Source organism: Lissotriton helveticus, chromosome 3_1 (assembly GCF_964261635.1).
Source record: "Lissotriton helveticus chromosome 3_1, aLisHel1.1, whole genome shotgun sequence".
NCBI lineage: Eukaryota > Metazoa > Chordata > Amphibia > Caudata > Salamandridae > Lissotriton > Lissotriton helveticus.
Window position 1 is genome coordinate 756,512,743 of NC_136061.1, and position 17,419 is coordinate 756,530,161.

The 17,419-nt window shown below is 42.9% G+C and overlaps 1 protein-coding gene across 2 annotated transcripts in view; it reads left to right on the forward strand.

The window, feature by feature from the left end:
* RNF141 (ring finger protein 141) overlaps positions 1-17,419 on the forward strand; it is a 187,984-nt gene that overhangs the window by 147,462 nt on the left and 23,103 nt on the right. For both annotated transcript variants that reach the window (XM_078680950.1, XM_078680949.1), the window contains one exon: positions 10,366-10,473. In XM_078680950.1, the coding sequence (XP_078537076.1) occupies positions 10,366-10,473 (108 nt within the window). The remainder of the gene's footprint in view (positions 1-10,365; positions 10,474-17,419) is intronic.

Sequence of the window (17,419 nt, forward strand, 5' to 3'; positions counted from 1 at the left end):
TAAGAGGAAAGGATTATAATTTGGCCAGAGGGAGGAAGGGCAAGGCAGGATCAAACTGCGTAAATGTCCGGAGAGGTTCAAATGTCTCTAGTTAAATGAAATTCCCCCTTTTTTTATGCGGAGCGTTTAGAATAATAATTAGCCTTACTTCGGTAAGAGAGCGTGTTAAAAAGTATAATTAGCCTTGCTTGGGTGAAGACAGCTGATCTGATCGTCAACTGACTGTCACGAGGGCTCGTTGTCATGGGGATGATCGCAAGCGATCGCCTGGAGCCCGAATTGAAGGCAGGGAGAGGAAAGGATCATGGCAACGGTAGGACGGGATGTCCCGGTTGCCAAGGTATCTTCTTTAGTTTCTACCGCAATGCTGGGACGTGCTGTTCCTCAGTCACGGCCTGCATCAGGAACCAAGCGAGGGTGTCTATATTTGGAGGACGTCTCTGAGGGTTCAGGGCTAAAGGCGGAAGCTCTGAGAGCACGATTATGGAAAGGGCGTGAGTGGGAGTACGCGGAGAAACGAGAGAAACCGTAGGATACTACTTACGTGAAAGCTGCAATAAAAAGTAAGACGTGAAAAAGCTGCGATACAGTGTGTTTCTATGAGCTTACCTTACCAGTAAAGGAAGAAACACCAGGGTGAGAGGAATCTCTGTAAATTGGAGATCGGTGGGGAGAGGTAGGGGAAGGGGGTGGGGCTAATCCACCGCTGTAAAGCCACTAGATAAACAAGGTTTAAACAAGGCTTATAAGAGTAATGAAATGATAAAAAATGAGCTCGGAGCCGCATTTAAAAGAGGCAGATTGTTGTCAGCTCATGGCATTTATGTAATTGTTATATTCTATTCTGGAACCTTTGGTATTGTGATGTATGCTGCTGCTTGGAGACTGCATTAAAAGATTATGCATAATGTAGCCTCCGTTCTTGCAATGAAATCAAAGGCTTAGTCTATAATGTTTCATTACTGTAGAAAAAATAAATTGGTATGACGATCACCTAGACATTTTAAATGTCTGTAGCAAGACCTAAAAAGATTTCCTTAATATGAATCTCTGTGCTTCTCTGTGATATCCAGCCAAACTTTGGGTTGTGGAAAGTGACAAAGTTTACATTTTATCACAACTTCGGCCCATTGGTGACTTTGTGAGGAGAAATATTGGAACTGGACTCTAGAGTAGGTGGTGTGTAACTATGGCATTTTACATTTTACAGTTCCCGAGTTACAGTGCCTGATGGGAAAAGACCAGAGTGCACAGTCAAAAATTCATCATACCAATCCTCAACCACACATCTGGAACAATTGCCTATACTCATTCAGGTGTATGTCAATAACAACAAAGGAGATGGAGGATGGAAAATTCACTATTTCGATTTTGCCATTGATATCATGCGAAGTTGGCACAATCTGTGCAGCACTAGTGATGTAATCTCTTCCTTCCTTGAGATCACAGAAAAAGTAGCTTTGAGCTTGTCAGCTCTTTAACCCCTTCGATGCTCATGACGAGCTCAGCTCGTCATGAGTTACGCCTCTCGTACACTCATGACGAGCTGAGCTCGTCATGAACCGCGGGTTTTTGAAAAACTCAGCGCACAGCGGGAAAACGCTTAGCGCGCATGCGGTTAAGTGCGGGATTGTGTTGTGAACATAGGTGTGCTAACTATGCCGCTGTAGAGTCAAGAGAGCAGAGTGATTAATAAAGTACATTTACATAAAAAACAAAATTGAAGCTTTTAAAACTCTCTTTAAGGGCAACGGAATTCGAAACTGGGGCTAAAATTTAGTTGGGATCTTTATCTTAATTTGTGGGAGCAGCCCAAGTACAGCAAACAGAATATTATGGATGATTGTTGGCCGGTTTTAAAGCACTGGTCTGCCCAAGCAAAATGAGAGCATGCATTAGAAGCATAAAAGACAGTAAAATGCTAAAGTCTAGCATATCACTTTATCTTTTAGAAATACAGTTTGAAACGCTCCAACCTTCCTATTAAATTAAAAATGTCGATGTTTGTATGTTTTGCATTTGTGAATTAAATACAATATTTCATAATATATGTATTTGTTTGAGGTATACTTGCTTCTCTAGGTTTTACTGTTGTTCTGAGGAAGTCAGGGATCCCTAGTTTCTTGTAGCGATGAAGTAGGTGTCCACATAAGATCCTATTGCCCAGGCTCAGCAATCATGTTGTTGATGGTACAGCCTTGCCTTGATATGGATCACAACACACTTTTCTTTCATCCTCTTTATTAGACCTCTTACCTGTGGAGTCCCAAAGGGTTCATTTTTTCTCTCTGCTCCTTTTCAATTTCTGTATGATCCCATTGGCGTACCTCATCCACTGTTTAAGCTTTTGCCTTTTTATATATGCAAACAGCATTGTGTGAAAATCTCTGACGATTTTACCAGCAGCACCTCAGATTTTCATGACTTTCAAAGTCGAATCCTGGATGTGTTGGAATCGGCTTTGGTTGAATGGTGAGAAGCCCAAGATTCTATGGCCTGTTAGACCTTTCCCTTTCTGGGAACTGCCCGTGGAGCCTTCTCTTGGCCAACAACTGGTCGGCTTACCTTCTGTGAAAAACCTTGTAGTTAAATTTCATTCTGCCCTCTATGACTAGTCAGATACTGTGGTTAGCTCCTACTTTCTTCAAAGTCAAACCATAAAATGTGTTCTCTATTTGTACTCATTTCCCCACAAGATGCGGTTTTTGAATGCTTGCATGTCTGAGCACCTAGTTTAATGTAGCAGTTTGTCTGCCTCAATGTACTGTGCATAAGATCCAACTAGACCAAAATGATGCTGCTAGGTTAGTGGTAGGACTCAGAACCCATATTTCTTCATCGACTTTGACCTCTTTACATGGCCTCCTGTTAGGAAACCAACTTTCGCTCTGTTTGTGCATAAAGTTTTATAGGTTAAGATACACTTTCCTCTTTTTCAGTGTTTCAAAGGTTACAATATTAGTTGCACTTAAATGTCTAGACATCAGCATCTTCTGCTACCAGGCCTTTGTTTTTTTGTTTTTAACAATTGTTTGGATTTTTAAAAAAACTTTTCTTAACCCCTTCGCTGCGGCGGCAATTCCGCCGCAGCGCTAGAGGGGTGTGGTGGCCGCGCGGCGCTCCCATGCTCGTGACGGAACCGCTCCGTCATGAGCCTCGGGTGTGCTGTGTTTATGACGGAGCGGTTCCGTCACGGCCCCGCCCGCTTAATGGAACGTCCAGTGCAGGCGCGCCGAGCGGGTCGTCACGGAACCGCTCTGTCATCAGCACAGCGCGTCCGTTAATTAATGATATGTATTACAAGCTCGATATTGCTATTAATCATGTGCTTCTATTAAGGAAAGTAAGAAACTAGAAGTATGGTATTTAACTACTATTGCATATTTTCTTCTGCAAAATTTGTGAAAAAAATACATACATACCGAAAATCTTTACTAATGCTGGTCTGGTTTTGCAACAGAGCAGACACCCATGTCTACATATTATACCAAATCTTGGTAAATGGTTATTATATTGGATAGAGAAGAGATCGTTTCCAAAATAAGTTATGATTTCAATGCGTTGTGTTTTACAGAAATATCATCTTAAATTAGTGATTTATGAACTTTATATTTGTGTATTTTCTTGATATTCATCTTGTTTACTTTTCTGAGTACATTTTGCCCATAAAGAGTGCGTTCTTTAATAAGAATTGTATATTTTGCGATATTTTTTGAAAATGTAGTAGCATATGTTTCCTACTAGCACTTGATATTCCATTTCCTTAATATTTTGGTTTGATCTACTCTGGAATTTGAAGTTTAAAAGTCTGTGCCAGCTGGGGGAACTATATATATCCATGTTGATGATATAGTGGTTGTCAATATTCTTGAGTTTATATTTTATAGAACAATATTCGTGACCTCTAAATTCTGGCATACAACTTCCAGTACATTCTTTTTTGTTGAGATGTAACTACCAATTCTAAGTTTTAAATGTAATTTGGGGGTTTCCATATCAACTAAATGATTTCCTTGTCTTCTTGCCTATGCCCCATTCTTGTAAGAATTTAGGGACCCAATATAATTTCCAAGACTTGCTCTGAGATAATACATTGACATCCAGTAGCATCGAATGGCTTTTATGGAGGACATACTCACCGTTTGTGTCCGTTTTATGACTGTTTCGGATTAGTCTGTATTCGTGTTTGCTGCTCTTACAAGGGAGATTCCTACTTTTAGGAGGTAATGCTGACTCCAGAAAAGCAAAAGTAGCCTCCGGTTTTTATAGGATCGAGGGCATGATTCTGTGAACCCTGGGGACCTTTTGTATTTGCAGCCCATGTGCTTTGCACTAAAATGTTTTTGGGCACATGTGGGGCTTTTCATTTTGATATTGCAGCCTTTTGTACCTTTTTGGCCTGATACTTGGTTCACCCTAAACATTGTCTTCCTACTGGTATGCTTGCTTAGTTATTCCTATGACATCAGTATGGAAAACCCGAAATAGGAGGGCGTAAAAAGTATTCCTCGGGTACTTTTAATCCAGAGTCTTCCTTCAAGTGCAGTCCCACCCAGTCTCTACCTGAAATGAGGTTACAGGTGATATTCCTGGACAACTTTAGACATTTGAAATTAATGGGTGAGACCACAAAAGATAATCGTATGCAGGAGAAGGAGTTTAGCATATTTTTTTTTTAAAACTTTATTTTTCTATTTTATCATGACAAATAAAATCAACATTACAGCGTACAGTATTACGTAATCGCTTTGGGCACGATTCTCTGAAACTGAAATCAACGTGCAGTATTTTAGAGTCCACAAAAAGATTAGCCAACCATATCACATCCTACGGTACATCATTAACAACAATTTGCCTAGAGGCAAGCACTCTTTGCATCAGTCCGCCCTTGCCCTCCCTCGGCTTTCCTCTCAGCCTGTGTCACTCCAGCTGCTCTCAGAGGCACTTTGCTTCATCCCTTCCTCCCCCAATGCAAGCCCTGAACTGCACAGTTCTCTCCATTCCGTGAGGTCTGGCTGTAGCCCTTCAACTTTACGTGTTAGTTTCATGTGTGTTACCTCGGCTAACGCCCATTCCCTGGCATGTCTAAGCCATGATGCTATGTCTGGGCTCTTCTGCCCCATCCACGTTATGGCCACCCTACGTCTGGCACGGGGAAGCATCAGCTGAAGTAGTTTATATGGCAGTGTCCTCTTTTTGAGTCTACGTATGTGGGCCAGCAGGCATTGCAGCTATTCCTCCCTTAGCAGAAGACCTGTGGCTGTGCGCACCTTTTCAGCCACCCGTGTCCAGAACTGTCATACCTCGGGACACACCCACGCCAGGTGTATAAAATCCGCGTTCTCAGATGCACACCTGGACATTTACCATCCCTGTAATGAGAGATGTGTCTCAATTTCACTAGTGTGCGGTAAGAGCGATGTAAGAAGTTGTAGTGGTTCAGTTGGAAACTAGCATTACACAAGACTATGTGTGAGTTCACTATTAGCCACGCAAGCCCTCTCGTCTAGTTGGGTGTTAAGGTCCCTCTCCCAAGCAAACCTTGACCATGGCGGCAGAGCAGTAGAGTCCTGCTTAATGCCTTTGTATAGGAGAGATATCATCCTGCAACAGGATCCACATGTAAGCAGAATATCTAAGGTATGTGTCGGTTGGGGAATATCTGGATATTGTGGCCAGGTGACCTTGACTACTTCCTGAATTCCCCTGTATAGCAGATAATGACCATGCCTAAGTGGAAAACTCTCACTTGCTTGTTTGTAGGTTATGAAGGTCTCATTCGGGAAAAGATCTGCAAGGACCTTGCAGCTGCCGTCTCTCCAGGCCTGGAAGGACATGTGCGTTCCCATAACTCTGATGAGGGCCAGGATCCAAATAGGTAGCTGTCTACGGAATGGTGCCCGATGAAGCACCTTTTCCACAAATAGCTGCCGTATGCCCGCCTTTTGATGCACTATATATGGGAGGTCCCCCTCCGCCACCCTGCTCGTCATCAGCGCTATTTGGAGGGTCTCTGGGTCCCACCTGCCAGCCAACAGTAATTGTCCCCTTCTGCCATCCAGCGAGCCACAGGCTGCTGCTTGGTGGCGTAATAGTACAGGTCAAAACGCGAGGCCTCCAATTCCCCCTGCTTGTATCTACGTGTCAGGGTATTGAGGGCTACTTTAATCTGCTTCCCTGCCAACATTAATGAGGTCAGGATCGTGTTCAATTGCTTGAATACTCGTTTCTGGATCAGGCAGAGCAAGTTTTGAAACGCATAAAGGCACCTGGGGAATATTCCCATATTTGAAATAGCATGTCTGCCCATTAAGGACAACAGGAGGGTGTTCCAGAAATTCACCAAGCGCTGCAGGGCCGCAAGGGCACTGTCCAGGTTTAGGGCTTTTGACTGTGCATTGGTCAACACAATCTGTATCCCCAGGTACCTGAAGTTTGCCTGTTCCCATCTGACCTCTAATTCTGGGAGGTTCCCCTTGGGCACAGCAGTCATGCCCGCCAGCGGGAAGATCAATGATTTCTTACGGTTGAGTCACAGGCCAGAGACCTCCCCGAATCTGTCCAGGTGGCGCAAAAAGACCAGGGACCGCCGCTTGGGGATATGCTAAGTAGAAGAGCACGAAATTCGTTTATAGGGAGATGATGTGGTTCGTGTCTCCTACCCGGATACCCCACTGGTCCAATTCTGCTCTCATCCGCACCGCCAATGGCTCAATGGCCAGGGTGAATAGTTGGGGCGAGAGCGGGCACCCCTTACGGGTGCCGTGCCCCAACAGATCGGGCACCCGCCAGTCGCACCTGAGCCCACGGCTCAGTGTATAGTATTTGGACCCACCGGTAGAATCTGGGGCCCATCCCCAAGACCCGGAGGACCTTCAAGAGGTACCCCCAGTCGACCGTGTAGAATGCCTTAGCTAGGTCTATAGATACGAGTACCATCTCCTCCTCCTGGTATCTCACTTCCTGCATAATGTGGGTTAAGCGGCACAGGTTCATTGCAGTGTTGCGGCCGGGTATGAAGTTAATAGCTTGCACAGTTTTTTTGTATCCGCATTGATCATAGTGATTGGACAATAAGATGAGGGTTTGCTGCTGTCCCCTCCCGGCTTCAGGATCATGCATGTATCACCCCATCTCATAGTGAGAGGGTGGACTCAACCCACCTAGAGAGATGATCTACAAGAACCAGAAAATATCTCATATAAGAAGGCAAAATATGGAACGTTCTTAGGAAATCCATCTCTAATCTCTGCCAAGCTCTTCCAGGCGGAGACACAGGAGACTCAACCACAGCCTCCAAAACCAAAACGTTGTCACTGGTGTTACATTGCACACACTGTTTAACTAATTCATCAATTTGAGAATCCATTCTTGGCCACCAAAAATCTGCTCTAACTTTCCTCTTGCATCTAGATGACCCAAATGAACAGCTGAGATTATCTTTTTCCAGAAACACTCTGGAGGAATCAGTTTATCACTTCTAACTACTTTGCCACCCACTAGCGATAACTCATCACAGATTTTCCAAAACATTTGTAATCCCGATGAAAGACACTTCTCCTTGGGCCAACCTTTCCTAATCAAAGACATGACCTCATTAGGAATAACATTATTGTCCAACTCAGCCGCTCAATTATCCTCCGCAAAGGAGAGGCTGTTCTGACTGATGCAAGCCATAAAACACTCTTGATCTTCTGTTTCCCAATCTTGTTCCTCCGCAATGGGAAGTCTTGACAAACAATCTGCTCTACAGTTTTTTCCACCTGGGATATACTCTACATTAAAAGTGTATTCCAAAAGCTTAGCAGACAATCTTCCAAATGAGCAGTGGTGCATTTGATTTTTTACCATACAGGATGTCAACAAGAGGACAATGATCGGTCTTTAGCACAAAAGATCTGCCCCAAAAGTACTGTTTGAACTTTTCAATACTCCAAATATACGCCAGAAGCTCTTTTTCCATAACAGAGTACTTCCGTTCTACAGGACGAAGTGTTCTCGAAGCAAAGCCCACCGTGTGCCCTGAGAGTATGAGACAAAGGGGTTCAAACCGGTACCTCACGAAGCGAGGCAAATTCCGTTCCGCCTTCAGACATTAAAGATGCTCGCTGTGAAGAGTAGTATCCAGTCTTCTGTCGTCATTGAAGGAAGGTCAAACGGACACTGTAGGATATTATTAGCAGAAGTATTTATTACAGGTACAGAGAGCCGTCCCAGCTGGCATCTTCCAAGGCACAAGCAGCAACTGACACATCTAGAACACTTGTGGCATGAGGCACGTGTTAACACTCCAGATTACATCATACTAGAGATTCTGCCAGCATCACCACAGTTATCTATGTTCTCACCTATGGTGGTGGTTCTACATCCATGAGGGAAGAGTTAGTCCAACATATTATCTATGGAAGTCATCCATTTCCATGATGAGGCTATGCACAGAAAAGAGAGGATAAGATAAGTAAACAAGGTTTCTCCTAATAAATGATGTTTTCTTGCTAGAAATATCAATTTCCATCAAAAAGAGACGATAAACTCTGCATGTCCATTATATTCACAGTTGGCTTTTAGCATGTTTGCTTTGCACCACTGAGCCAGTTTGGTAGGAAATCAGTGTTCAGGTAATCATGAATGGGAACAATGATCATATGTACCAGGACATTGTTAGCCCAGAAGTACTTCAAGTCCTGCAGGTCAGTAGTGTCCTTTAGATCTCTAATCCAACTTCTGTCCACTTTAAAAAAGGTTGTGTAAGGGAGCAAGACCACCAAGTACGAGTAAACCTTTTTTTCTCATTAAAGCACCACTTGCATCTATTACAAACTAGTAATAACTTGCCCATACCCACAGTTTTGCTGGTTTTAAGTACTGTAATTAATGGATTTTACTAGTACCCATTCTAATAAAATACAGTTTATCACCCTCAGATTGAAGAAAGAAAGCCTGTGTTTGTTTTTCTTTTAGAGCAGGATGCTAGTGCTAAGTCCTGTCTTTGAGTAATTTAAAATCCTTCATTGTACAGCTGTTGAAAAGTCTTGCCTAATGTACATGTCCCCTGCTCAGCTTCCAGGTTTTTGCCCAGTAGTTGTTCTCAGTGAGAGTTAGGCCTAGGTGGAGTGTCTCCTGGGAATTATATCAATACACTAAACTGAAATAAGGGTCTAATTGTGAATTATTCTTGGAAATAGTTGTAAACTCTGCATGTAACACATCAGACTAATAAATAAATACAGGACTCTTAGGTTTCTATGCAGGAATATTACATAGGTGCTGAGAAATCACACAGAAGGTGCACATTATTCTGCGTTGTAAGTGGCACTTGGAGAAATAGTAATACTTTGAGGGTATTGCCTAATATTTCCAATGCCCTTTCGTCTTCTAAATTGAACCTTGAATGACTCAGGTGGAAGTGCTTCATAAAGTGTTGGAAAGGGCATTAAAAAAAACATGTTCCCATGGTGGGTGTAGAGAGGAAGAATTAATAAAGTAATTTTGTCCAGGCAGAGAACAAGAAAATCAAATATTTTTAAAATGTAACAATGTACTTAATCCTTTGCATGTGGTTTATCAGCAGCGGTAGACTCCTAACAAGCATCAGGAAGTAATAGGCACATATTCCATCCATTTCCTGGTATTTAAATCTGCCATTAGCTATGATAGCTTACTTTCTGTTAGCTGAATTGCAACCAATTTCCACTGGCCACTCTTTTCTTTTTAATGTGGTTTTGAATTCCTTAACCTAACATGTTGTTGTTTGGTGGGTGGGGAGAGAAGGTGTCTCCTGCATCTCTGTGAATCTTAGTTTTCAAAGGTTTGCTTTATCAAATGGTTGTTATATGATCTACTTACATTGTAGACTCTTAAAGAGTGTGCAAAGTTTAACTGATACTTGAGCGGACACTATTGTGTATGTTACAGGGACATTATGAGTAAACCCGGATTCAGGTGTAACGTCTTACACTTCTGCAATGCATAGGCATACTTTGCCATAAAGCCCTGAAAATGTTATGCTTGGGAATTGACCTCTAGACTTTGGTCTCCTTAATTTCTAAATAAAATCTCTAACAGTGAACGGAGTATTCACATCAGTTTCCTTACCTGAGGGTATATTAGACTAGTCCCCCATAATTTAAAGTTAGGTAAACCCTTGTGGCAAGTTATCTTTAGGCCAAAGAAAGAAAGTCAGCAATGATCCCTATTTACATGACTGAAACACATTTGCTTCTAACTTTCATCCTAAAAAACACACAGATACACTTGATTTATTAAGAAACAAGTAGTTTGTCACACGCTACTTTCCCTAATCGCACGGTTATTATATTTCGGTCTTGAGATTATTTTATTTCTCTCTCTTACTTTCTTTTACAGAGTTAAGCAACTGACTGATGAGGAAGAGTGTTGCATCTGTATGGATGGACGAGCAGACCTTATCCTTCCATGCGCCCACAGCTTTTGCCAGAAGTGCATTGATAAATGGTGAGATTGAAGACCTGTTTTTCACAACGTATTATAATTCAAACATTTCATATTTTGTAATTGAATGAAATCTGTTGCGCCACCACTTCACACCATGTAAAGTCGTGCATCAGTAGCCAGCTGGAAAACAAGACTATGAATCACAGCTAATAATTTTTTTTAATAACAATAACAGGAATGTCATTCATTGAATGTTCGTCTGAATTACAGCTTCCACAGACATTAACGTGAAGCAGTTACAACTTAATTTTTTATTTCACACATATTTCTTTATCTGTCGTCCTAGAGCAGATTGGTCAGTCATTGACAATATAGCGGTTCTACCATTTTTTTCTGATATATTGGTATAGAAGAAAACCTTTACATATACCGCTTTTTTTGACTTTTCAACTGTATTTTTTGACAGAAGATGTCTGCACTGGGATCCCAAGCCATTTACTGTGTCTTGTAGTGTCTACGCAATCCTCTACATGGTATAAAATACTTTTTTTTGGGTGGAGGGGGAATCCAGGGCTTGACTAATTAAATTTGTATACAAAATGGCTTAAAACCGGATGTGTGTTAGCACCCATACTATTTTACCTTTCTCTTCCTGACTTTCCAGTCCCCCTTCATCAAGGAAAACATTATCTCTTTAAGGTGAGCTCTAGGCAATTCCAGCCTCTTCTGTATGCTGATGATATCCTTCCAGACCAGATATCATCAGGTCTTCAATTGTGTCTGCTGGAGATGAACAACTATGCACAAAAGTACTTAAAAAAATGAACACATCAAAATTAAAAAGTATAGAAAGTGATAACAACGATATTTATTAGGGTTGAAACTTCTTTGATAATCTAAAGGATGCACTACACTTTACAAAGTTATGCAATAAGGCATTAGTTCATGCAAATTCCTTACATACGTTTATTGCTCTATGGGGAACAGATGTTTCGATCATCTAATTCAGATTTATGAAAGAAAAATTCCACCCACAATAACTTATGCAATAGAGAATACCCAGCTTAGATCTTTGATATTTGTAAACAACAGTGAAGGGAAGATTTTACTGGTCTCTACCAATACAATTAGTAAGAGTCGAGCTTTGAATTGTGAGAACATTTGTACCCTCTTTGGCGAATATAATTAGGTGGGGTTATAAAATGCCACTCCTTCTTTGAGATCCCTTTTTATGGCAGTAATGAAGCAAGCCTGCTCTGCCTATTTAGTTTTTTAGAGACATTTTAATAGAGCATTGGAGTACTTTGAGTGTAATGTTGATATGTTGAGGAGATGGTCGCTAGGCTAGTTACAAATTTTTCTTAGAGCCCAATCTCCCTTACTAAAGTTACATACTTGATGAGGAAACTTCCCTGAAAGTCTATAAAACATTGTGTAGAGACATATCACTGGGATGGGCTCATCCCTATTTTCCTTTCTGAACCTCCCATGGTATTAGACATTTTGTTATGTGCCTTCGTATAGGAAATATCCTTCTAAACAATGTCTTTGGAAAGGAGGAATACAAATTCTCAGATATCTTCCATTTGTGACCTCTGTCACTAATGAAACCAAAATATGGTCCAGCACTAAAAGAGGTCAGAAACACATATTTACTACTTCTTTTTTTTTATATATATATTTATTTCATCATTAAAAAAAAGTACAGCTGAAGCATAAAATCACAATACTTATAGTACAATGAATATGTGTCCATGTATAACTAATAAAAGCCATTATCAGCTAAGACCATATACCAACAAACCCAGAGCAACATGAAATCTATATACAGGCAATAAATAAGTTTAGAGGTTTAAGACATTTACGTTTGACTCTTCTAATAAACACAGATGCATACAATAAATGGATAAAAGGCAGACATAGCAGCAGCATTTCATAACAATTATAGCCATATATTTCATTCTGCCTGGATAAATGGAGTGATCCAGTTTGTGAACGGGCCCCAGATATTTTTCCCTTTTATCCTACCCTTTCTCCCTCTTCGCTCATAAAGTGCTTTTTTAAGTTATAATTATGCAAAAATCGGCCTTTCCACAGTTGAAAAGTCGGAGGTTGCAGATCCAACCAGGCAGAGGCAACACAAAGTCTTAAAACTGCCATCGTGATAAAAATCAACTCTACTCCCTTTTTCCCTATTGATTCTTTCACCCCCAATAACATAAGATGTGGTGACAGAGGAACATCCTCTTTTAAAACAAGCGGCAATAAAACCGATATTTCCTGACCGAGTGACTCAATGCCGGGGCAGGTGGAAAAGATGGGTATTCTATCCACAGCATGTGCCTTGCACCTAAAACAATGGATTCCTTCCACATCACCCCATTTCGCGATTTTCGCGGGCGTGATATATAGGTCAAACAGGATCTTGAAATGTTGTGATTTCAGATTAGCTGTGCATAGCACAGAGTTCCCCAATTCAACTGACTTAAGGAAACGGGAGTCCAAACCCCCCAAATATATCCCGCCATCCTTGCCTGTGCTTATCTAGATCGTCTGGCAGCCCCTCCAACTGGCAGCTATAAAGTTGTGAAATTGAGGAACCCGAAATGCGAGTCAGCAATTCAATTAATGCGTCCTGCCCAAAGCCTGCAGCACCACCTGCTTTTTTAGGAAGGAAATCCCTTAACTGTTGATATTTTAAAAAGTCTCGGGGACCTATACTAAATCTTTCCCGAATTATATCAAAGGGAGCTATAACCCAGACTGATAGAATCTTTACTCTTCTTTAAGAAGATGACAATATTGGCTGTGCCCCAAGAGCCAGGTGGTAGAGCTCCCTCCCTAACCTCCTTAAATAAGCCAAGCAAAGCCTGACAGAGCTCTCTAAAAAAAATCTTATAAAACTCTATAGGGATACAATCGGTGCCCATAGCCTTACCTGCAGGTAGGTCTTGAATTGCACAATATAGCTCCTCTTGCGAGATAGCCAGCCTCAATTGTATACCCTCCCCCTGGGATACCTTTTCACTCAGGAGAAATTCCGATACATCCTCCTCCAGAAGAGTAGCAGAGGGAGAGGCACTATATAGATCCTCATAAAACTCCCTAAAGCCCTCTCCTGGATATCCCATGGATCTGTAACTACCACTCCCCTCATATTCTTGACCCTTGCAATATGACCTGACACGACCTGTTGCCTAACCCTAACTGCCAATAAACGTCCGACAGTCTCACTGAATTCGTAGCAGTTTTGCCTTTTGGCCAGGTACATCCCTGCTGTCTTTTCAGCGTTGAAGTCAGACAAAAAGGCTTTAATAACCGTGATCGAATTCTCCTTGCATATCAATTCCATTTCCAGACCATCAACCTTCTGATAAAAAAAGGAATCTGTGCAGCCCCTTTTTCTCTGCTTGGTCAGGCTATATTGCAGTGTCTCCCCTCTCATTGTTGCCTTGAACGCATCCCACATCATCCAGGGAGGGGCACTATCGATATTATTCTTTAAAAACTCTCTGATCCAACCCCTCATATATTCAACATATTCATTGACTGATAAGAGTGCCCTCTCAAATGGCCAGCCCGTATGCTCCTTTCGTATCCCACTAAGTGGTAACTCCAAAACAATAGGGTTGTGGTCTGACATTACTTTCGTAAAGAGGTCCAACCTAGCCTTCTGCAAGTGAGATGGGGAAACAAAAAAATTATCGAGCCAGGTAAATTTACCATGTGGGGCCGAATAATAAGTATAGCCAGGATCATCGGGTTTTAATTTAGCCCACACATCTACCAGACCCATATCTTTTGATAAATTATTATAAGCCATCATAGAAAGCGGTTACGCCCTTTACTAGATACTCCAGTATCGCCTGGGATTCCTCTTGAGCCATTAATATTTAAATCTCCGTAGACCACATATGGTGCCGGCCAGGAAGGCAGTTCATTAGCTAAAAAATGCAATACACCGGATCATCTGTCACTGGAGCATATACTGAGCACATTGTAAAAGAACCAGCACCATTCTTGCATTCCATTATAACCCATCTACCATTCCTGTCCACCACCTTTTGTCCCAAAGTAATGGAACTGCTTGTTCAAAGCATGTGGGCTGCTGAATTCATATCTTGTGCATAGATCTCCGCCTAGTGTTGGGTCCGGATGATTGCACTTTGTTGTCCTGGAAGTGTCTTCGAAGTATCACGAGATAGGTGACTCCTCCCCTGGACTACAGTGCGCATGGGCATCTTCTCCATCCTCAGATTTCTTTTTTTACGCCATTGGGTTCGGATGTTATTCCTTTACTCCAACTTCGGAAACCGAAACTAATTACTTTAAAGGCCAAAAGGCCTTCGACTTCGACGGTATTGTTCTCGTTCGGTACTTCTTGACTCGACAAACCTTTCCATCTCGATCCAGTCGTCGACGCGGGCCGTTGGGCCTTTTCGACGCCACGTGGGCCTGCTGTCGATGGAAAGGAGCCAGTTCAAAAGGTGCCCACAATGCCACTCCAAATTCCCGCATACTGACAAACATACAGTATGCAACAAGTGCTTATCACCAGAGCACAATAAAGAAAATTGCCCAGTGTGTGCCCAATTCCGTTCGAAGAAGACCATCCAGATTCGACAGGCCGCTAGGCAGGAGATGCAGCAACCGGCACCGGAACCGGACAACATCTTCGATGATGAACACGACCTCCCAGAAGCGGTGGACTCCGATCTAGAAATTGTCACCGCGAGGACCAGTCGAACTCCGATGACCAGATCCCGCCGGGGCAAACAGTGAGTACACAGCCCCCAACACCGCTTATCCAGAGACCGAAGGCTCCGGTCGCAGCATCGCCTAAAGGCCTTAGCCGAGATTGACAAGCTCCTTCAGAAGCCCCGCCTTTCGGCTCGCCTCCGAAGCCCAAAACAAAGCCTTCCGAGAGCCCAGGACCAAGAAATATACCCCCCTAGAAGGTTGTCGAACCCAAGAGGGTTGTCGAACCAAAGGTCATCGAACCGAAGAAGGCCGTCGAGCCAAAGGTCGTCGAACCGAAGAAGGCAGTCGAGCCAATGGTTGTCGAACCAAAGAAGGTCGTCGAGCCAAAGGGCGTCGAGCCGAAGAAGGTGGTCAAACCAAAGAAGGTCGCCCAACCCAAAAAGGTTATCGAGTCCAAAGCTATCGAGCCGAAGAAAAGCCTCGTACCAAAGCGGGTCGTCGATCCTAAAAGAATACCCGATCCAAAAAAGGCTGTTGATCCTAAAAAGAGTGCAGATCAACCAAAGCCGGTCGAACTGAAAAAGGTCATCGAGTCGACCAAAAAAGCCGTCAAGCACAAGAAAGGGATCGAACCGAAATCTCCGGTCGATCCGAAACAGGTCATCGACCCAAACAAAGTCGCCGAACCTAAAAAGACTGCCAAACCAACAAAGGACGTCGAACCAAAAAAGGTTAACGACCCCAAAACAGTCGAGCCGAAAAAGACTCCACAACCAAAGGCCCTCGAGCCAAAAGATCACAAACCAAAAACATCGGCGCCAAAGCCACGGACAGTTGAGGAGGAACTCTTCCATCCTGATCCAGAATCAGAGGAACAATCCAAACTGTATATAAACCCTGAAACCGGCAAAGTTACAATTTATTACCGGAAAAAGAGACCATTGGAGACAGACACTCCTTGCCCTGTTCCTCCGAAGAAAAAGGACTTTGGGACATCTCCCTCTAGGCCTTTTTACTCCTCCTTTCTATCCAAATATGCCTTTTGTGCCCTATTCACACACTCAGACTATAATGATGAGGATAATATGGGAGAAGATCCTCAGGATGATTTTAATGACCCAGAGGATCCACAGGCTCAGGATGACACATGGGAGGATCAGAATGATCCATATGACACACAACCCATCCCTGACACCTCCCCATACCCTACAACGCCATCGCCTACTGACGACACCATTGTTTTAAACCAACTGCTAGATAGGGCAGCAAAATACCACAAGGTCGACATGCACACTGACCCAATAGAAGAAGATTTTCTATTTGACACGTTTCCTACCTCTGAGCAAAATGTCAGGACACTTCCTATGCTGAAAGGGGCACTAAAACACGCACCAGACATATTCAAAGATCCAGCCAGCTAGGATTGAGAAGAAATATAAGGCGGCCCCTACAGACCCTACTTACATTAAATCCCAGTTGCCTTTAGACTCACTGGTAGTCGCAAACGCTCGCAAAAGAGCTAACTCGCAGACAACAGGAGATCCTCCACCTCCTGACAAAGAGTCTTAAATATTAGAAGCTTTGGGCAAAAGAGTGGCCTCACAGGCTGCTAATTCATGGAGGATCGCAAACACACACGCTCTCCTAGCTCGCTATGATAGAGCACACTACGACCAGCTTGAAGGTTTACTGCAACACCTGCCAGAACCTTTCAAAGCTCGGGCTAACGACATCATACAGGAAGGCAAATTCTAATGCTTCCATTAAATGTGCGCTTGACGCAGCCGACACAGCAGCCAGGTCCATTAACACTAGCGTGTTACTACGCAGACACGGATGGCTACGCATCTCTGGTTTTAAGAACGAGGTGCAATCCACCATCCTCAACCAACCAGTTAATCAAGACTTCCTGTTTGGCCCTGCAGTAGATACCATTTTAGACAAAATGAAAAAAGATAAAGAAACTGCAAAATCTATGGGCGCACTGCAGTTTCAACAACATAGAGGTTCCTTTTGTCGCTCCTCCTACAGAGGCACCGCACAAGGCAACACTTCACAAACTTCCTCTACATACAAAAGCAACACCCAAAGTTCCTTTAATAAAGGCTCCAACAGGGGAGGTTACAGGGGCAATAATAACAAGGGCAGAGGACGTGGCGGCAATAACACCAGAGCCTCCACTGCCGCCCAACAGTGACTTCATCACACTCCCTCCAGACCATCTAACACCAGTCGGAGGCAGAGTCAAACAGTTCCTACCAGTCTGGATCGCAATTACCACAGACAGGTGGGTGCGACAAATTAT